The sequence below is a fragment of the Pectinophora gossypiella genome, chromosome 18 (genome assembly GCF_024362695.1).
Source record: "Pectinophora gossypiella chromosome 18, ilPecGoss1.1, whole genome shotgun sequence".
NCBI lineage: Eukaryota > Metazoa > Arthropoda > Insecta > Lepidoptera > Gelechiidae > Pectinophora > Pectinophora gossypiella.
The window spans coordinates 11,182,344-11,205,475 of record NC_065421.1 but is presented as its reverse complement, the minus strand read 5'-3'; the positions used below and the strand labels follow the sequence as shown (position 1 = coordinate 11,205,475).

At 38.3% G+C, this 23,132-nt stretch overlaps 2 protein-coding genes across 5 annotated transcripts in view; one reads left to right on the top strand and one right to left on the bottom strand.

Moving 5' to 3' along the window:
- Positions 1-44: 44 nt before the first annotated feature.
- On the top strand, positions 45-13,459 carry LOC126375209 (protein phosphatase 1 regulatory subunit 21). Its single transcript, XM_050022105.1, has 9 exons — positions 45-226; positions 304-498; positions 1,132-1,272; positions 3,362-3,613; positions 6,187-6,270; positions 7,503-7,656; positions 8,053-8,225; positions 9,207-9,302; positions 10,176-13,459. Exons 1-9 carry the CDS (start codon positions 161-163, stop codon positions 10,320-10,322), a joined length of 1,308 nt encoding a protein of 435 aa, XP_049878062.1. The 5' UTR covers positions 45-160; the 3' UTR covers positions 10,323-13,459.
- Positions 13,460-14,161: 702 nt separating this feature from the next.
- The window catches only part of LOC126375205 (serine/threonine-protein phosphatase 2A 56 kDa regulatory subunit delta isoform-like), a 115,757-nt gene continuing 106,786 nt past the window's right edge, over positions 14,162-23,132 (bottom strand). For all 4 annotated transcript variants that reach the window (XM_050022099.1, XM_050022098.1, XM_050022097.1 and 1 more), the window contains 2 exons: positions 22,386-22,554; positions 14,162-21,433 (listed from right to left, as the gene is read on the bottom strand). In XM_050022099.1, coding sequence (XP_049878056.1) covers positions 21,284-21,433; positions 22,386-22,554 — 319 coding nt within the window. In that variant the 3' untranslated portion in view covers positions 14,162-21,283. The remainder of the gene's footprint in view (positions 21,434-22,385; positions 22,555-23,132) is intronic.

Sequence of the window (23,132 nt, the reverse complement as noted above, 5' to 3'; positions counted from 1 at the left end):
TGCGTGTATCCGAATAAATAGTGGACGACAGCATATGTCAAAAGTGACAAATCTTCTGTCATTTTTTGTGAAAAGTGGGTGTTCAATGCACAATAAAATTACTAAATAAACAGTAAAAATACCGTAAGTTTGGACAGTTATGATCTCCTGAAAAACAGCTATGGAGGGGTTGCCGTCGGGGGATATACAGGCTAAGTACCAGAAGCTAGCGTCAGAGTATTCTAAGGTTATCATCGTTTTGATCAACGTTTCAAAGGAACACGGTCGGCAATTTGTGTAAATTCGTTATTTCCGTTGTTACAGTTGAGGGTGCATGTAAAGGTATTGAAAAAGGGGGTTCTAGATGAGCAGGCGAAGTCAAATGAGCTACGGGACTTGTTGAAAGAAAAGGAGAAATCTTTGAGGAAAGGAGAGTTGGAAATAGATTCGTTAACTTTTAGAAATCAGCAGTTAACACGGCGGGTGTCCGTCCTTCAGGATGAACTGGAAGCGTTACAGGTCAGTGACATTGTAAAAAGCCTTAATTTATCAGTCACACTCTAAGTTGAGACTAATTTAAAATTGTATAGCTTTATATATTAGTTGTGTCAGTGTACTTTGTTTGCGCACGTGATAAGCATAAACATCTGTATTATTACAATTTATAAAAAGTACAAATATTTCATGAGTCACACTTCAATGAGCACAGAATTGACTTTATTACAGCTGTTTAAACAAAAAGTCTTGATTGAAGTACAACATTTAAAGTTTATAACATAACATAAGCTAATGTCTATATCCCAATTGGGGTAGTCAGAGGTATATCCAATCGCTAGTTGAACTAAGTACCCACACTTCACTGTGCAAAACAAACAAACATAGGTTTAATTTACAAATTGTGTAAACAGGTCTAATAAATTTTACATTTCTATAGATTTATTTATTTATTTCTCAGTCAATGCTTACACTTACAGTATATACCAATCATGCAAACAATTTTAACTTCATTAAGATGCTTAATTTTAAACACACACATTTTTTTTTGTTTTTTTATTTATTTTTGTTAACACTTGTCCCAGACAAATAGAAAACAAATAATCTTTACTAAAGCATCAAATGTATAAAAATAAAGATTTTAAATAATGTCCTCAGTTGAAACTGAGCAAGAAAGGAAAAGGCAAGGGAGATGATAAGCAGCCGGCTCCAAGCAGTGCAGCTGGACCGTTGGACTCCGGTCTGCTGCAGGAGGAGCTACAGAAGAAGATCATTGAGAATGCACAGTACGCTTCACAGGTACACCCAGTATATAATTATTTTTTATTTATTTTTAACATTTGGGAGATAAGGTTGCCAATTGCCATGAACCATTACAAAATAAAAAAGAACCATGAGGATTTTTCATATATTTTTTTGTGCAATAATTTTTCAATACTTTATATAGATCTTTTTATTTATAAATTCTCTAATCTACACACAAAAGAAACAAAAAGAGATGCATAGACAAAAAAGAGAAAAGAAAAATATCTATTAACATTTATTTCAACTATCATTATTACATATTATTTCAACCGTTATCTAAATAATTAACTAGTAATCTTCACAATCATTAGCCAGCAAGACAATGGTTTTGTAATGAACTATCATACCTAGGTTGTAGCACCAATAAAGACATAATGAAATGAAATTAAAATTTATTGTCTATAGTCTATATTTATTATATATATCGCTCAGCACATTCAGTCATGTTTTCACATACAATAATAATTACATAAGGTAAGGTAAGGTAGGTCCTAGTATGGCTTTGTAATAGACTACTCTGGGCGCCATCCCACTTGCGTCAGACAGAGTACTGCGGGGTGGAAGGCAAGAAGGAAACCACTGCCCTATTTTTCCCTAAAAAAGTAGCATGGAAAATGCTGCCCCGACAAGAGTGTGACTCTTAAATTGAAGATGATGATGACTTACAAATAATTACATAAATACTTATCTATATAAAAAAATAAGATAGGTAATAGTTTTTAGTTAGAGCTAAGACACAGGGAAGGGAACCCTAGTTTAGGCTCCAGCATCCACAAATATATCCTTGCAATAATTTTGACAATGCTCCACTATGTGATGTGTGTGTGTTGTGTTTATTATCTGTAGCAGAGTGCAAACTCTGCACATACTGGCCTCTCCTTTTCCCCGCCAAGGATTTTAAATTTCGAAATTATCTTCCTTTCCACAATTCCTTTTATTATGCTCTGACACATTATTACGATTGGATAATCGTATAATCGCGACCTTGATAAAAGTAACATCTATTGATTAACTGTGGACATATCCACCATCTTTAACTGTGTTCTAGGTGTCCAGTGCATCTTATTTTATTTATATAGTATTCTATATTATTGTTAAGTTCCTGTTTTGGAAGTGCCAATTGGGTATTTGACTGGGTCAAAGAAATATTATGAAATGCAAATCTAGAAACAGAAGCTAGTCTATGATGTTCAAAAAACAAAAAAAAAATTTACTTTTTGATTTATTTTCGAATTATAATTAGGAATTTAGTAACAATGAATACGACGTTTGACCGCTTATTTGATGACGTCACATTACAGTCACCATCATCATCATCAGCTCATTAACGTCCCCACTGCTGGGGCACGAGCCTTCCCTATGGATGGATAGGGAGATCGGGCCTTAAACCATCACGCGGGCCCAGTGCGGATTGATGGTTATTAACGACTGCTAATGCAGCCGGGACCAACGGCTTAACGTGCCTTCCGAAGCACGGAGGAGCTCGAGATGAAAACTTTTTTTTTTGTGGTCACCCCTCCAATGACCGGACTTTGCGAAAGTTGCTTTACTTCAACAATCGCAGACCGAGCGCGTTAACCGCTACGCCACCGAGCTCCTCAGTACAGTATTTCCATACAATCTCCAAAGAAATCTTTCGTTTTGACGTTTCTTAAAAAGTATCTCAATTGACTAGGTTGTCAAGTAGCCTCTTAATAAACTGTTTACTGTTCGACTCCTGTCTTACTACTACTACCTACTCCTGTCGTAGTACTCTGCCGGCTCGTCGGGACTCCGGCCCTCCTCCACCCGTCGTGCCGCAGTGGCATGTTTCTACGGGTGGTATTAATAATAAACTAATTAACTAATTAATAATAATAATAACTAATCTCAGCTTCGAGACTGCTCTTAAGATCATGTCAATGTGACAGTTCTTATATAAAAACAGGGACTTGAGCATGGTCTTGAGGGCAGTCACAGCTGAGATGCGTTTATTAATACCACCGTTAGTCTTTCACAAGTGTACAATGAAGGGTTTAACAAAATTGTTGTGCTTGTGGAGGTAATATAGAATTTACCTTCTTATACTGACCATCATTATCAGCTTTCAGATAAAACATTTGAAGTGTCACAACTGAAGGCTTCGCTGGAAGATTACCAGAGGTTGATCAGTGAGAGTGATAGCAAATTCAAGTGTGAGATTGCCAAGTTGCGGAACAAAAACCAGGAGTTACAGTTTGCGCTGGAAGAGGCACAGAAGGAGAGGCTGAGTGGCACGCCCAACAAGCACCACGCACCTTCCAGTAGCCAGGCCGCTAGCTGCAATGGAGACTTCTTGTCAGAAGGAGGGAGTCTTGTAAGTACTCAGTTATGGTAGAAAGAATTCGAGTAATTTTACAACTTGTGATTATACTGTGTCTCTTAGGAATAAAAATCCCTGAGCGATATGGTGTGGTGCTGTAGTATTGGTCTTTTGGTAAAGGCGCATGGGCGTAGGTATTTTTGCCGAGGAGTGAACTCTGATTTTACTTAATAGGACCATTTGATCCTATCCTAATATGCTTAAGGTTCGGTACGATCCACTCTGAACCGGCGTGCGTGTATGAAACGATTGATAAATGTGGAGGAAGCATGAGAAATATGTCAGATTCTAAGTAAACGTAATTCCATAGTCTCTGCGTACCCCGGTGGGAAATAGACGTGAGTTTTGGTGTGTATGTATGTGCTTCTATACTATTAACTTCAATAATATTTTACTTATTATTATTTTTTAATTATTTTTTTAGTTTTCATTGTAATATGATTTTATTTCATAAACTTGAAGCTTGTATATTTCATCTCTTCAGCACGAAAAATGTGCTTTTTGAGTAATAAAATCAGTGAGGAAAAGCATGTTTTATTCTCTTGTGAGATAAAGTCACTTTTTAATTTTGTATTCGGGGTATTCCATGACCAGCCAGCCAGTTCGTCATTAATTCGACTTTAAATAACAGAAAAATCACATATGGCTCTTGTTAAAAACTCTACCTCTTGTTGATGTACAAACTTACTGAAGAAATCAATCGTAAAAACGATAAACGTGTTACGATTAGCAATCACCATAATGTCGAACTAAACGCGATTAGATAAACAATAGTATTACAACAATAGTAGTAATTGTAAAACATGAGGTGGTGCTGTTTGCAGATGATACCTCCTTACTTTTTAAAGTAAAGAGACGACAAGATTCCTTTGACGATGTAAACAACGCCATTTCAGAGGTAGTGGATTGGTTTACTGTAAACAACCTGCTACTTAATGAAAATAAAACAAAATATGTTTATTTTACGTTATCGAATGTTAGTAGGCCCCTCGATTCTATTATTGTAAAAAATAAGGAATTGGACCTCACGGATACTGCTGTATTTTTGGGAATTACTTTGGACGCTAAGTTGCAATGGAGTCCTCATATTGATAAGTTGTCCAAAAGGCTCAGCTCAGCAGCATTCGCGGTCAAAAAAATTCGTTTAATAACCGATGTAGAAACCGCGCGATTAGTTTATTTTGCCTACTTCCACAGTCTAATGTCGTACGGCATCTTGCTGTGGGGTCATGCTGCAGATATGAACAGCATTTTTGTTCTGCAAAAGCGAGCCATTCGGGCGATTTACAAATTGGGACCCAAGATGTCACTTAGAAATAAATTTAAAGAAATTAATATTTTAACTTTGGCATCACAATATATCTTTGAAAACTTAATATATGTAAAAAAAACATATAGGATTATTTGCAAAAAATAGCGATCGGCACATTGTTAATACCAGGAACAAAAATAAACTTGCTTTACAAGTCAGTCGATTACATAAGATTACTAAATCTTTTAAGGGGCAATGTATACGTTTTTACAATAAGATTCCCATTGACATTCAGAATTTGCCTTTCAACTGTTTTAAGACAGTAGTTAAACAAAAACTTTACAAAAAAGGTTATTATAAAGTTAGTGATTATTTAGAAGATATGAATGCATGGGATTAACTGTCTGAGAACTGATATTAGGCAGCTAAATTACTCAATTGTATACCAATATTTTATGTTTTATGTTTATTTTTATTTTTTTAAAGAACGTCTAGGGCCCTGTGCCGAGGTTTTTCTTGCAGCTTCTTTTCCCCGGCTATACAGGTTGTGAGAAGCTGCAGTAGTTTTAGGCGGATGAGACGTTCGTTATGTAAAATTGACGATTCAAAGTGTAACTATGTTACCTACTGAATAAAGATATTTTTGAATTTGAATTTGAGTACCAAAGATGGAATTGCTACAATTACAAAAAACTGATAAAAACATAACCCTGCATGAATGTTCCATGAACTGTGGTTGTGCTTAAAATGATAGATGTGTATGGCGGAATATCCTTTTAAAATCAAAACTCATTATACAATTATTGTGGCCCTCACCCCTGAGCATAGTTAGGCTTGAATCGTCTGGTGTCAGACTTCACACGATAATATCAATGTGTAGTGTCTGTGTAATACAAAGTTGTTTGTATGAAGTGTCCGGAGTATGACGATAGATACAATCACGAGAGATGGTATCACAGCCGCGCAACACACAACTGCGCACATTTTATACGCACTTGTGTGACTATGGGTGTAAGTGACATCGTAACGAATACGGAGGGGGGTGATTCAGTTCATTATTCTGAGTTAATATCATTATTAAGTGGAATTTTCCATCGCAAAAGTATAGAATCGAAAATAATTTCATAAACACAAAAAAATAACAAGCGACGGAAAAACCACTGGATATTAACTTAGAATCATTGTCTGAATCATTCCCCTCAGTATTCGTTACGATGCCCCTAACACCCTGTATGTATAGTCTACGGCGTTTTTCACATTGATTTTGTAATTACTTAAGTAATTAAGTTAAAATTAAACCTTATTTCTTCTGCAGATCGGCAGTGAAGATGCGCTTAGTTCTGTAGACGATTTAAATATCAACGAGCAAATTAACATGAAGACACATACGTTAGAACAGGTAAAGTAATAAACCGCTACCATAACAAAAATGTGGGTAATACGGTCATATATTGTTTGAGGTTTACGCGGTTTTTATCATAATAAACACATAATGGTCCTAATTCCTGCAGACGCCATCTAATTTTATTTTAAGTTATACCTTTCATTTTCTCATCCGTTAAAAAAGAAAGGGACGGGTAATCGACAGGCATAGAATTTATGGAATACACGTCAATTTTAAGCAGAATACTAAAACAACTGTCTAAAATTTAGAAATAAGTAGACAGCACGTCAAACGGATTGTATACCAGGGAGATGACTATTTTATTCGCGCAGGTTATTCATTCCTTTTAAAATTAACTTGTTGACAATCATCCGTCCCTTTCCTTTTCGGCGGGTAGGAAAATGACGGGTATAACTTAATATAAAATTGGGAGGTGTCTGCAGGAATCGGGGTCAATACCGGGTTCTTACCGCGTTATTATCAGGAATATGAGACTCCCGATATTTCAACACTCAGTTCATCAGTCGTCCCGTGATCATGGCACTTGCCACAGTGTTGAAATATCGGGAGTCTCATATCCCTGATAATAACACGGTAAGAACCAGGTATTACGTGTTTTAAGTACGGTTATAGTCAACGAACGAAGATGATTTTTGAACGAACATTGATTTAAACATTTCCTTCCATTTTACATCAAAAAAAAAAAAAAAAAACTATTCGCATATTTCTGTGCTTACATAATAAAAACACCTTTCAAATCCATGTCAAATAATAATAACTCGACCTTAAGGGGTGGGAACACACACATACGTGTAGTCAGAAAGACTGCTCCGAATTGCAGCCAGTGGGAAAGTGCTCATTACACTCTCGGTAGCGTCATCTCGTTTGTCACAAGGTCCACTTACCAAACCTGAAGATTAGACAGACCCGGATTTTACAGAAGTGACTGCCTGTCTGACCTTCCAACCTGCGAAAGAAAAACCAGTCCAATACAGGTTAGGTTACATACTTCCGGATTTCTTCTTTTTCCACATTTCTTAGGTGTGTAGGTTTCCTCACGATGTTTTCCTTCACAGCTGAGCACGTGATAATCATTTATTATCCAAACGCTAATTCGAAAATAAATTCGAAAATCATTGGTTTAGGCCTGTACTGTGATTCGAAGTTGCGACGTCGAAGCCACGAGTCAAGCGTTCTTCTAACTGAACTTACAGTTCAAAATTAATAACACATACAAAATTTTCCAGGAAAACCAAAAACTAAGAATGGAATATGAACTCGTTCAGATGGAGAATGAGAGCCTTAAATTAGAAGTAAGCAAGTACGTCTCCGCGTCGCAGAAACGAAGAGGCGACGGCCACGACAGCGGGGACTTCAACAACTTTACAGAGACTTCTATAGGTTGGTATGATTTTGACCACGGAATAGAAAAGCGCGCCATACAAGTATGAGAAAATAATTCATACTTTAACTTTGCACTCCACGCGTCCGCAAACGAACACACGAAGCTCCGCGGCAGTATATTAAAAGGTATTGTGCCTGCAGAGCAACAAATCAAATATCGACTATCATTTAAGGAGATCCCTCCTTATAGTCACGCGTTCTCTGAGAAGGGTTATCAGGCGTCTCAAGCCGCCACTATTTATAAGTAACGTTAAGTATATAACACAGGTAGGTAGGTACATACGCAAGTAAATGTTACTAACAAATAAATGGACTTCGAAAATAAATTCGAAAATGATTGGTTTAGGCCTGTACTGCTTTTGTCTTTGGTTAAATTTATAATTAATATTATAGACGCCGAGGGGAAGGTCACAGGACTCCTAGGAAGCCTATCAGTGCCCTTCCTACTGAACCATGAAATCCAGTCCAGGGAAGACCGCATGAAGACATACTTTAGAAACATGCTCAGCGAACTACAAGTTGAGAAGGAAGAGTTGAAAAGCAAGACTGAACATTATGTGAAAGAGGTAAGCTTTTAACTTCTCTCTCTCTTTATTTAAGAGCTGTGTTCTTGCCGCCTTCATTACTCCATAGATAGGGCGTGTGGAACGGTGGTTGTCCCAATCGCCTTCCGTTCCGCTGTACACCGACCAATTTCTCAATCGGTGTTGTTCTAGCTAGAGCCCTACCACAATCCATTTCCTCGGCCTCCAATCAGTACCGATACCGCTGCTGCCCGGCATCAGGGGTGCGCTTTTGGAGTAGCGGCGCCTACTCGCTACGTCACAAGATCGAAAACCAACAAGACATTTTTAACTTATTATAAAAATAATATAGGCTCACGTTTGATCACAATCTCACGTGATGGTAAGTGACGACGTGGTCTAGGGATCACGCTTACCTAGCAAATGCCTATTCACTCTAGCCGTGAAGACTCCCAGATTATAACGAGTTGGAAAAACAGACGACGGCAGACAGTTCCAATCCTTCGCTGCAACTCCCTATGTGATGTTCACAATTTGTTTGTTTTACATGATCCCCAGGGGAAATCTCGTTAATCAGATAATATTAATAATAGATTTTTTTTTAAATTTCTGGTATATTTATTTTATCCTCCACCTTTCTGATCCTTTTTCCAAATTCCGTTCCTTGTTTTTCCTACGAATCTGTTTCCCTATCTTTGTCTGTGGTAAATGCGCAAGCCGCGCGAAGCCAAAACCTAAGAAAAAAAATAGTTTTTTTTTTAAATTTACCGAGGGTAAAGTAGCAAATATATAGATTCATAGATTGTTTTTAATTGTGAGTACGAGAAGCAAGCCAGAAAAATTGCACTTAGTTTATTGGATACTTCACAAGCCCGCAGCCCGTCATCCAACAGAAAAGAAAATTAAATCGAAAACAATCTGACTCGGACGGGACTTGAACCCCCAGCTCTTGTCAAGCCGGGACGAGCGTATAAAAAAAAATATATTGTTATATAATTAGTAATTTAACATTTGTGGTTGCAGTGTGAGATGCTGCGGCTACGGTTCGAGGAGCTGGAGCGAGACAAGCAGGCGGATGCGCGTGCGCTGGACGACAAGCATAACACCATCAGCAGGCTGGTGAGTATGTTTAACTATAATTAAGTGTTGGTAAATCATTTTGGTTTTATAGAGATAAGCTCACGACTATATCCCAATTGGGGTACTCAGAGGTACATGCCTTTTACTTAGGCCGGAGTAATATGGTGGCTGAGTTCGGATAGGAACCCAGACCTATGGGATATAACGTAGAACCCTTGCCCACGGAAGCGGGTGAATACCTCAACGGTTGCAGAGGCGGAGATGGGAGCCATCGGTGCGGCAATGCAGGACGGAAGGGGCGAGTCACAGGGACTGTAACCTGGAACCTGATGGAGGCCTGCAGTAACTGTCAGTACTATTCAGAGGCGGAGGACAGGAGTCCTAATACGGCTTTGAAATAGATTTCTCTGGGGGCCATTTCACTTGCGTCAGACAGAGTACTGCGAGGCGGAAACAAGAGAGAAACCACTGCCCTATTTTTCCCTAAAAAATAGCATGGAGAATGCTAAAGCGTGGCTATTAAATTAATGATGATGATGAGAGGTACATCCATCGCAAGATGAACTAAGTTCTACCCACACCTCACGGAGCTTGATGTTACACTGTGGCGGGCGAAACTAGTTGACCAGCTAGTTCCGCCTACATGCAACAGATGGCGCCACATTCAATCTTCAAACAGTCGTGAAACGCGATAGCGAAGTTTACACAGCAAGACGCATTATACAACTTCCAACATAACACCGTTGGATCGTCGATCCCTAGTCACACTACCAACTTGTGGCTAGCGGGGTACTATGCTCTGTTCGGTACCCCGATAACATCCTTTGGCGGTAGCATATCCTCGCCGCCAAACGTGATGGTGGCACTTTAGCAGTAAAATTGGGTATAGTAATATGTAATCTATGTGTACAGGAGGAAGAGCTACACTCGACGTCACACAACTACGAGGAGCAGATGTGCGTGCTGACAGAGCACGTGGCGGGCCTCAACGAGCAGCTGGCTCGCCAGCACGACCAGATCGACCACCTCAAGCACCAGCTCGCCACCAAGAGGAAGTAACACCAACTGAGCCGCGTACGGCCCACAACTGTCTTTGTAGGTAATCTGAAACAGGTCAAACGACAACGCTAGTTCTGGTACTAAATAAACGTAAACGAGCAGCTAACTACTGGTGTAGAAAACTGTAACACTCCGCACCGCACCAATTCGTATTAGGCCAACCTCACCCCCTCTGGGTCGTACTTCAGTCATGTCCGTAAGCCGCTAAGGAGTAAGTGGGAAAGCGCGCGGTCTGTATGGCCTACCGTTAAGCGGCACACGGTAGCAATGTCATTTTTCTATGGAGTGTCTCCGGCAGTCGCTTGAAAGCAATGCAATAGTTGATAATATCATAAAGGGCGCAAAATAATATTTATACGCCGAGTAAGTACTTCGCCCGATTTAAAAATAATTTTGCAGATAAATTCTGTTTCTCATCACTCTGTAAGATATACGTTCGCGCGTTTTTCATTTGTTTGTTTTTTCCGGCTAACCTGCCAGTGATTTTTCCATACAATATTTTCATTCGGTCTCTTTGGTCGTGGAGCATCACATATTATGTATTATTATGGAACATTGTTCATATTCCTAATTCAAAACTCATTTCTAGGCGCTGTGTGAGTGTTTCTCTTGGGGAAGACACTTATTTTGGTCGCACTTATATACGAACCAATCATAGTTCTCTGTAAAATTGCAAATATGTTCCGCGTTTCGATGATTACTAGAAGAATTTGGAAAAGGCCTTATATCTATTGATTAATGCACAAAATATTGTCAGGTGTCTAAACTAACCGAAATAAATATACTACTATATTCTGCTTAAATCTAACTGTTTCAAGGAAGCTAAGTCATGTGAATATTAGAACTCTGTCGGGTTAACATATTGGCCGTTTAAATATATGTATTTCGTATTTGATTCATTAAAAAAGGTAAATATGACATGGTACTACAGTGTTTTACGTTTAGTTGTTTTACGTGCTTGTAACTGTACATCGCCTCTAATATACTTACATCTAATTAAAATATAGAAATGCTAGAAAAATATAGATTTTTTAGAGATTTTAGAGATTTTTTTTCCTTGAAATAAAAAGACGATTTATAAGTACTAAGAGATACGAATTATTATCACCAGATCCTCTACAAAAAATTGCGTACTTTTTACGACTATTTGTTCGTATTCTTTAACTTCCAAATGAGAAGATTAGATGCAAGTTTTGTACAGGCAAAATTATAAGTGCGGATTATCCTTCGCATACCTGCGCAGTAGATTAGTGGAGGTTCTGGGCCAAACACAAAGCTCTGTAATCAGAGTTTTCAAGCATAAGCTGGAAAGTAAGAGTCAGGTTACCTTAACCACCCATGTAATGTGTGACGCAGGGAAAAGCAGGTCTTTTTTTTCGATTTGTCCATTCGGGCAGGCAAAGGTACCTTAGCCCAAACAGACAAGATCAAATACCAGGCTGTATGGTCTTATTTGTATCGCTGTCTATAAAGGTCAAGGCCAGTAATGTGTCGTTCCCGGGAAAGATCCAAAGTGGGAATGTTCCTGTTGTAAAGACTCTTTATTAACAAGGGCGCTGGCTGCGTGTTTTTTTTTAAATTGTTTTTTCTTGTACTTTGAGCCTATCTGATTAAGAGCTAGGTAATAAAGCTCTTTTTACATAACTTTTGCGTGTTTTTATCCGGGAATGTTCCCAAAGTGGGAATATTCTGGGAATAGCACACCACTGGTCAAGGCAAAAGTGTTAGTAGAAAAGAAAATTAAAAGGTAGGCAACATTCAAAATTAAAATATTTAAATAAAGAATCTTCTCTCTGATTTGAATAAAGAATCTAATCTTTATTTAGATATTTTAATGTTTGGCAGAATTGCATAGTAGCTAACAACAGGCAGATAGTCAACATACTTTATGCGCCTACTGGACGTAAATATGAAATACACGAAATGATATGTCCGTTAGAATAATGTTTATATTATAAAGCATTGTTTATTATTACGTTACATTGATCACGGGAGTAGAATAATTGTAAAAATGTTCTCGAAATTAGTATAAAGTTTGTTCAAAGCTTATTTATTGTGCAAAGGAAATGTTTATAGCAAAATTTTTGGAGAATTATTTTGTGATTCGTCTATAAGGTACATAATTGTTTGAGAAGACAAGCGTTTGGTAAACGAGATTGTTGTATATTTTTATATTTTCAAATTATTTGATTCTTGTAAAGTCTTTGATAACTTGTCACTCGACAACTTACTTCCTTGCTAGACCTTTGCTAGGCAGTTCTATATCAATATTTGCCTCGTTACTTTTTTGTGAATTTTTCTATGTGAAATATATCCTGTTTATTTCTGTCTTTTAAACTTACTCCTCTTACTCTTGTGAATACACTAAGCTGTTTAAAAAAATATATATTTAATTTTCGTTGGAATTCTTAGCATAAAAAGTGCAAACACTTAAGTTGGAGTTGGCAACATTTATCATCCACGACGAGATCTTACCAATGTTGCCAATGTAGGGTTTAAATTTTACTCGTATTTTCTGACATGTGTTTCCGTTGCCGATTCTGGCAGATGCCAATTTAACAGTTCCAAAACTAGCTCTGTCCCTGTCTTGCAGTTATCGTTAGAGAAGGATAGCACTGTTTAAAGCGCTGTCAAATTGTCTGTCTAATAGAGTTGGCAGCAATTTATGATGTTTCCCTATTTCTTTCTTGAACTAGGTGAACTAGTCTGCAGCTTTTAGCATTCCTACAGACCTAATGACGTCACTAAGGTCTAAGAGTGGCCTATTTTTGATGTTCATAACTTATTGGCTTGTGATATTTTTTAGTTACTTCGTCCCCACCCGTTCTCGAACGTGCAAACTTTCAGCCAATCACAGGCCTCAGCTCAACTATGACGTGATAAACGAGACACGTGATTGGTCAATAAGTTCAGCACCGGTGCATTGACGAAATCATTTCGGCTTAGTTTTATTGTTTCCGCGACTTGTAAAATAGTCAGTCCAGGTTATGCTTCAGTTACTTTAAGTTGTAGAAATCAAATTGAAATTATGTAAACATACCTATTTATGTGTATAAAATGATTTTGGTATACCACTATACAGTGTATGTATATTTTAAGGTTAAAAATAACTACGAATAAAATGTAATAATTTTGAATATTACGCCTTTTCATTCTAGATCCCTTATGCGAGCTATAAAACCGTTTTTGTAATTCAATACGCATTAAAACTCATGAAATTTGCTACGTTAGCGTTATCTTAATTTACCTGGTGAGGTTGTGGCGAACCTAATTGTATTAAAGTAAAATACATGTAAAGCTTAGGGTTGGAAAGTATCACATACTAATTTCAGAGCCACGCACTTGTCGGCGTAGCATTCTCCATGCTACTTTTTTTGGGAAAACTTGGCCACCCATCATCACCATCCTATTCCATACCACCATCCATCACCATCCCATCCATACAACGTTTCGTCTCCATTATTGTCTATCAACACAACAGAAATCAGAATCATTTATTCAACGTAATTATCATGGATAAACTTGTTGAAGGTCAATGTAACATTTTTGAATTTACATCATTTCGCAAGGTGTTATGGCTGAGGAGAAGAAATGACAAGAAACTGCAACAGTAACACATCTTTTAAATCAATGAGGCGTTCGCCTTCTCTTTAATCTGTGCCAGGTAAGCTCTTCTTGGTCTTCCCCTTCCTGTCTTTCCTTGTAGCTTCCCTTCTATGATGTTTTTAATAAATTCGTCGTGTCTTATTAAGTGTCCAATCGTCATGCTTCTTCTGTCCTCAATAACTCAATATTTGCGCCTCTGCTGTAAAGTGTAAGAAGAAATAAAAACTCGTTAGTTATATGCACAACTTTGTATTATAACGATAATCATAAGCACCTTACAATATGTCATCTGTTACAATACTTTGTTTCCAACAGTTACATTACCGTTATAAATATTTATACAAAATTTATCAATTTATTGAACAGCTTGCGAACGATTTTCTATTGTGGGTCACATACACGCACGCACTTAGGTACTAAATGCTTAATACTCGAAATATTTATTTACTATTCGCCTTACCAATAAAAAATACAAGCGGTGAACGTGTGTTTAAGTATTTGACAGTCAAGCAATATTGAATCCAATTACCAAATATATAAATTGAACTTTGCTTGGCTGTCAAATACAACACGTGCAACACAATCCACGAACGTGAAACGTGTAAATTGTGTTAACGTGTTTAATACACGTTTAACGCTTGTTTTGTTATTTTTATTGGTGAGACGGTTAGTATGAGAATTATCCATAGAAGACCCTTACCGAGCGACATACCTAACTATGCTATTGTAATAGGAAGAGTTATTCCTTACATCCGCCGCACTCTGGGCAAATTGCGAAAATTATGGCAAGTCTTATACGAAGAAGATTAAATATAAACAGTTTCTATTCAACCAAAGATACTTCAAAATATTCACAGGCGGGAATAAACATGCGAGTAAAACGGAGCAGTAACTTGCATGCGAGCTAACGGCAAATACAGTAAACAGCACGTCCGAAAATCGAGTAACCTACATGCTTGCCAGTTAACGTATGCAAATGAAAGAAGCTGGCATGCAAATGAACTAGCTACTGACATGTGTATTCCCGTCTATACATAATGTTCGCTTACATAACAACAAATTTATGAAAATGATATTATTCTGATATCCAATCCAGAATGATTATATTCTAAGATATTTCGAGTATTAAGAATACCTGACTATCCAGCAAGTGACTGCTTAAGACCGGCTTAAATCTCATTAAAATTGCAATCATATTACCTAAAGCGTTTTGAATAATCATTTCATACTTTGTACAAGATAATTTACATTTTACAAAACCATTTCTTATATTTACGTCTCGACCAGTCACTTGCTCATATAATAATGTAAATAAATAACAAAAAAAAAAACATCCCTACAAGTGAACAGTGAATTTGGACTGTAAATTATAATTACACTTCTCATCAAAAAAATCGAAACACTTCCGTTTTCATTGTTTCTGTCGGAATTTAACACAAAAAAGAATTCATACGATGAAAAAAAATACATAAATGTATAGCTGGCAGTGTGGCCATTACAGTAATAAGCGAAAATTCTAAATTCAAAATTAGAATTTCATTTGTTTATCTTATAAACGAAATGAATCACTGTTTTGAGACAAATGTGTGTTTAGGGTTGGAGTACATTTAGCGTTTAAAAACTAAAAATTGGCGCCTATCCTTAAACTTTTTGTTTTTTATTTCAATACTGTGACTTTGGGACGTCTGAAAAAAGGTTTTTTTTCTAAAACGTATGGATACTTCGCCCACAGAAGCCGCCCAAGTTGTGGCATTGCTGGATTCTGGCCTTAGTCAGCGTGTTGTGGCTGCAAGACTGCATCTAAGCCTGTCATCTGTTCATAGAGTCTATAAACGTTATCGGGAGACTGGTTTGTTCACGCGCCGTTCAGGATCTGGCAGGAATCGGGTCACTTCTGAGCGAGATGATCGATTTATTGTAACAACTTCTTTAAGAAATCGACGCCTTAACGCTTTTCACCTGCAGCAGCGGCTTCGTGTTGTACGAAGGGTGGCTGTAAGTGACTCTACAATTAGAAGAAGGTTGAAGGATCGTGGACTGGTACCGCATAAGCCAGCAAATGGGCCGAAATTAACTGCAGACCATCGAAGAGCGCGCCTTAACTTTGCACGTGAGCACCTAAATTGGTCATACCTACAGAACCGCCACCATAGCTGACCTTTTCTTCAATGCAGCATTGTGCATAGCGTTCTCCGTCTCTTCTGTAGACCTTGTTCCTTCCGTCGTTACCATACAGCATAATTTTACACTCATCAGAAAAGAGAACTTTGCTCCACTGTAGGTATGACCAATTTAGGTGCTCACGTGCAAAGTTAAGGCGCGCTCTTCGATGGTCTGCAGTTAATTTCGGCCCATTTGCTGGCTTATGCGGTACCAGTCCACGATCCTTCAACCTTCTTCTAATTGTAGAGTCACTTACAGCCACCCTTCGTACAACACGAAGCCGCTGCTGCAGGTGAAAAGCGTTAAGGCGTCGATTTCTTAAAGAAGTTGTTACAATAAATCGATCATCTCGCTCAGAAGTGACCCGATTCCTGCCAGATCCTGAACGGCGCGTGAACAAACCAGTCTCCCGATAACGTTTATAGACTCTATGAACAGATGACAGGCTTAGATGCAGTCTTGCAGCCACAACACGCTGACTAAGGCCAGAATCCAGCAATGCCACAACTTGGGCGGCTTCTGTGGGCGAAGTATCCATACGTTTTAGAAAAAAAACCTTTTTTCAGACGTCCCAAAGTCACAGTATTGAAATAAAAAACAAAAAGTTTAAGGATAGGCGCCAATTTTTAGTTTTTAAACGCTAAATGTACTCCAACCCTAAACACACATTTGTCTCAAAACAGTGATTCATTTCGTTTATAAGATAAACAAATGAAATTCTAATTTTGAATTTAGAATTTTCGCTTATTACTGTAATGGCCAAACTGCCAGCTATACATTTATGTATTTTTTTTCATCGTATGAATTCTTTTTTGTGTTAAATTCCGACAGAAACAATGAAAACGGAAGTGTTTCGATTTTTTTGATGAGAAGTGTATATTAACGAAACATGCATTCGAGCCATTCATCATAATTATTATTATATTATCTACAAATAAATTCCTATACTCTTCAACTCATAACGGCTGTAGAGAAGAATCAGTGTGCTTTACTACTGTCGCTTTAAATTGAACCTAAGGTTTCGCCTGGACTGGGTATATAGAGTATTTACTATAAATATTAGTTACTCCACACTACAATAATATAGGTTTTATACTCAACATCATATTTAGAATTATATTTATACAGCTAGATACCCAGTTAAGGTTTGGACCAACACCTTTTACGTCAAAAGACTAAAATTAAATAAATGTATCTCCCGATTACAGCTCGTACGTCTTTACAAAGAATTAGGGGATACAAAGACATTGAGACAAGCCTTGCCACAAAGATTACGAAGCGTAGGTGTCGACTGAACGATATCTATAGAGCCCACGTCGATTATCGAGCTTGTAGTTGTAAGAAAAGACGACAAAGTTCATTCTCTTATGTGACAAGGTCCTTCGCAAGCCAAGGAAAGATTTTACAAAGTCATAGAAAAATAATTCCTTTTATCAAGTTACGTATTGTCTCAGGGAAAGGGTAGGCATAGCTTGTTTGTCTACATGTCCGTTGTACCGCCTAGTCTACCACTCAATTGTCGTCCACATTCAATAGGAATAAAACACGAAATTGATTACCAGAATCTCCTTTGGCACTCCATACACACAACTAATAGAAATAAAGTCAACTAATTACCTTGAAATGCAAAACCGTGCCCTGTTCTAAGTTACGGTAGGCTTGAAGGCAATATTTATATAGCTCTGGTTGAAGTTACTACACGAATTTATTGCTTATACATATAAGTCGGAAATTTGGTGGCATATTTACTTAAACTTAACGGTAGTACATAATATAGAGTTGATATTACTGTTCACCGCCTCACTTAACTTTTTATAATAGCAGAAATTACGGAAATCACGACGTTTGTCTGTGTAAATAGCATTTCTTATCTATTGATTAAAACCCTCTGGTAGTAGTGCAGACCTCGCAGAACAATAAAATACTGAATGTACCGAATGTTTTGTAACTAAAGTAATATTACTTAAATGCGTTATTGCTGTGATAAAGTTTGTAAATAGTAAGAAATTAAATTTTAAATATATTACAATTTTTGTTGAAAGCATGTTAGAAAAGAACGAATCAAATTATTACTATTTTCAGGTAAAGCGGTGAACGGTAATATCAACTCTATATTATGTACTACCATCAAGTTTAGGTAAATATGCCACCGGATTTCCGAGCTTAACTTAAAAATGTCCGAAAATAAGTTATTGAGAGCATATGTGAAGGCGGACCAAAATCGGAATTCCTCTTGTCCATAATAGGTTCATACACTAGCTTTTATGTACAATCATAGTTGAGATCAAGGTCACTGTATGTACCAGCGATGGTTACCAACCGTCGATTACAAATATAAGATATTAAGGGTGACTTAAGACCAAATCAATCTACTTCCAAACCGCCTGAATTTAAAAGCTGTAATAGGTATATTCTAATACGAATCCGGATAGAGCGAATAACACATACCTACTGTGTTTCGAACGAAATCCGTGTAAAAACATCAACCATAAAATAAAGATATAAAAGACAATGCATATTTGGTATTTTACAAACAATAAATTATCATTAACAGTTAGAACATGGCTGTTGTATAAACATGATTATACTATACTATAGTTAAATTACATGATTCAGCTATATACTCCTTGGTGGTTCTCAAGTGGAATGGTGAAATGTAATACTTATATTAGAAAAAGAATTGCCGCGTACTCGCAAACAGACATTCGGTCTGATTTCGATTTTATACACCGATTCGATACTACCTAAATCGATTATGTGAAAATGTCAACCGATTATAAAAATATTAAAAACGATATGTAAATCGAAACCATTTCAAATATTTGCTCGTCGAGTTTTAGTAGCTAGCCGTAAGGGCGCCTTGTGATGCATATTGAGAGGAAACAATAATTATATAGGCGTCTCACTCACTCCACCAGTTGCAAACGTTCTATAACATAGGTTAGACAGAGACAGAAGTCACGACGTCTAAACAGTAGGATTGACAAATGGGGAATACATTTATCTACATCAAGCTTATTAATAGTTAACATTGATATATTTCTTTGTATTGGTGGAATTACATGGATCGTTGCGACTTCTATCTCTACGCTGCGTACAATCAGCGTTCGTCGTAATAGTAAAAATCGCGTGATAACCGACCAATAAGAGCTCTTTAATTTGATAGATGACGTCTCTCATTGGTGGGTTATCACGCGATGTATGGATACGTTTAAGGAGACACCGCGACATTAACTAAGCCCGGAATTGTGGTGCAGTATGCTGTCTGGCACATTAACTATGCGTATCTACCGTCTGTTAACTCGCCTGTGAGGCACTAACCATTAACATTTACTAACAAGTGAAAAAGTCGATTAGTTCCAACAACAGACAAATTAACAACCATTTTGTATATTAGCGCTATAGCCGGATACGGAAAATAAGTCAACTTTGTTTTGTAAAATATTATCCCTCTCTTTCTAGTAACGGCATCTCGCGTAAGGGCGAGAGAGACGGCAATTTTAAAGCGACTTATTTCCCTATCAAGCTATAGGCTACTTCAGCGGTGAACATAAAACATCAACAGAAGTACTACAATTTAATATTAATGTACTAACTAGTATTCAATATAGACCACATCGCGTCGCACTTAGCGTCCTCTCGCTTGCACTAAGATCACTTGTTTATCACATATGCACTGGAGTTTTGGTACAATTTTTATACGGCCGACATAGATTTTTTTTTAATTTTTGGCCTGGTTACAAGACCTTTAGGCCACGTCTTCATTTTGGAAACATAAAGTTTAAAAAATTGGAATGATCTGAAAAATGCACAATAAAATAGACTTCAAATTTGCTCGGAAATTGCAATTGATGTAAATAAAATTATTTATTAAAAAATGTGCTTAATAAAAGGACTTAAATAAGACTTTTCTTTGACGGACTTATTGTAAGTTTTCCTCAGATGGCATTAACTACTTGGCCGGACAAATGGGGAGCGCTGAGGGCTCTCACCCGTTAGTACCTAGTTGGGCGCGAACGAGAGGATTATTTGAACATAATAATTCACCAACCCGCAGTGGAGCAGCGTGTTGGAGTATACTTTATACCCCGTCCGGTAGATTTAGGAGAGGCCTGTGCTCAGCAGTGGGACGTATATAAGCTGTTTACGTTATCTGTATACATATAACTAAATATAGACGCAAATAATATGCACGTATTTCGCAAACGCATGAAGTTATATTGAAATGCAACAAAATGTTAATAACTTTTGTAATTACTAATTCATCTTTACTCCAGTGCATGTGTATACCACTGTACCTACATTTAAATTTAACAAAGTCATCTCCTTTGAATAGATTATAATTTTATAAGATCTCATATTTGAAGATATTTGAAAATGGTATAATTTATATTCATTTTTGGCCTCATTTTGCTGTTATGCAGTTCTTCGAAACGAAGCCTTACTTTTTAGACGTGTTCATATCAAAATCAAGTCTTTTCAAGCCGTTATATTCTTCTGTACTGGTATTTGCCCTATGATGGTGATATTATAATTCCTCTAAGATTATCTCTTACCGTTGATTGCCTGCTCGGCTTATTCCCAGCAGTAGAACGTATATAGGCTGTTAGTTTTCAGACGATTATTCACACGGCCATAATCTATCTGTCTCGTTCATACGTTTTAATGTATTTACTTGTGATAGTGTTGGCAGCGTGAATGATCGTTAGCACCATATTCTGTATAGACTTTTCTTTTTTTTCGTCAGTCATCAGGCGTGACGTCAGACGTCGAAGAGTTCATCAGCTGATAGTTTCTTACGAGACTTCATCATCACTAATTTAAGAGCCATGCTCTTGTCGGTGCAGCATTCTCCATTCTTGTCTATCAAAGGCCAATTCCTTCACTTCCTTATAAGACACGACGTTCGCCTTCTCTTTAATCTGTTCCATATAAGCTCTTCTTGGTCTTCCCCTTCTAGCTTCCTTTATATAAATTCGTCGTGTCTTATTAAGTGTCCAATGCTCTTGCCTCTGCTGTCCTCAATAACTCTCTTAGGAGTCTTGCTCGGTTTTTTAATCTAAGATCGAGAAGTAGAATCTATACTTCCGACGGAGTTCTGCCGGTATTTGTATGTTTAAATGTGTTTATGTATTTAGTTGTGATTGTTTGAGTAGCAGCAGCAGCTGCCGCGTGGTGGGGGCGGGCGGCTGCTAGCACTGGTTGACGTCGGGCGGCGTGGGCAGGTAGGTGTCGGCGCGCGTGTGCTCGATGAGCGCCTGCACCGTGCTGCTGGCGGCCGGCAGCTCAGACTTCTTGCGCAGGAGCGGCTTGGACGCGTTGCTGTAGCCCTGCTTGCGGACCTGGTGACGGACAACACATACGTTTCACTTTTCATTCGTAACATTTGGACATCGCTTGGGGATTTTCTTCTTATCGTGTGGGTTGTGAGGTGGAATACCAACCGCATCAACCCTGGTGTCAGGGTTATTATTGAACCGCCAAAGGCACCTGACATGGCTCATGTAACGATTACTCACGTAAATACATAGTAAGCGGGACCAACGGCTTAACGTGCCTCTCGACGCACGGATCGTCTTACTTTCAGACAGTCAGGTGATCAGCCTGTAATGTCCTAACCAAACTAGGGATCACAAAGTGATTTTTGTGATATGTCCCCACCGGGATTCGAACCCGGGGCCTTGGGGATGTTGTGCCCGGAACAAAGAATAATATTACGTAGGTACTTAAACCTACTAAACCTATTTACTATTAGTCAGTTTTCTGGTTTCCAGTGCTTGGTACTTGCTGTAGAACATCCATATGGTGGCAGCGCCATCTAGCGCGCATTTTTTGAACCATCATTTCTTTTAGCATGTCGTATGTCAATGTTGTCGTATTAAAAATGTCGCTTCAAACTGACAATCAATAAAGATTACCAAGATGGAGTGAACGACGAACACGATCTATTATTTCGCTGATTAATATTATTCAACAACCTAAATTTAACAAATTCTATAATTATTTATTCACTACATATAGAACTGTACATTGAACATCGTGAGGAAGCCCGAGAAATGCGCTTCGGAGTTATGTGCCCTAACCTATATCGGGTTGGTTTTCCCTTCACGGTTTGGAAGCCTGTATGACTAAAGGCAGTCGCTTCTGTAAATAAACTGCACCTGTCAAATCTTTACGTTGGGCAAGCTCGTGAAAACGGATGTTGATGATGACTACGTCACCGCCCCGCACCAATTCGTACCATGAGAGTTGCCGTTGTATATGTAGTAAATCCTTGTAGTGTGGCAGTGTTACCTCGTGAGGCTCGTGGTCGCTGCGCGCGTACCCGAGGTCGGGCGCGGCTAGGGCGGCGGCGGGCGGCGGCTGCGCGCGCGGCGGCGGCGCGCGGTACGCGGGGTTGCACGCGGCGCGCGCCTCGATGCGCTGCCACAGCTCCTCGCGCTGCACCACGCGCTCGCGCTCCCTGCGGGCATGCGTGACGTAAGCTGGTGTATTGGGGCGCTCAGAGGTCCGCACCCGGGACAATGTACAGCCGATATTGCACTTTATTTGAACAGCCATAACACTTTAATTTGAGGACACTTATACTATCTACATAACTTAATATATACGTATTTACAGCACGGTTTGGGCGCTTTTTTAAAGTGATAACAGACCATCGAACCAGTTTGCGCCGAACCACGAACGGTTCGATATCGCACCATTTCGATCGCGTGGAGGGCTGTGCGCCGCACATTACGTTGTGTGCACACTGTTAGACCAGAGTAAACAGGCACCTTCTGGGCGAGCTCCATCTTAGGCCCTGTCAATGCCTTCGGACAAGTCTGGGGCGAAGAGCAAACCCATCACAATAAAAATATTATCATTACTCGGTTCGACGGTTCGACTGCCTCACGCACTGCACCGAAATCAGTCCAGTTCTACCTTCGTAAAACTTCGTATACACAGGTAGTGCCTGTTTTTAGTATGTTTTTAGTATGTTTTTGTTTTTAGATAGAATTTAGCCCATTCTTTTCTATTTTACTTGTCAGGGTAAAGGTG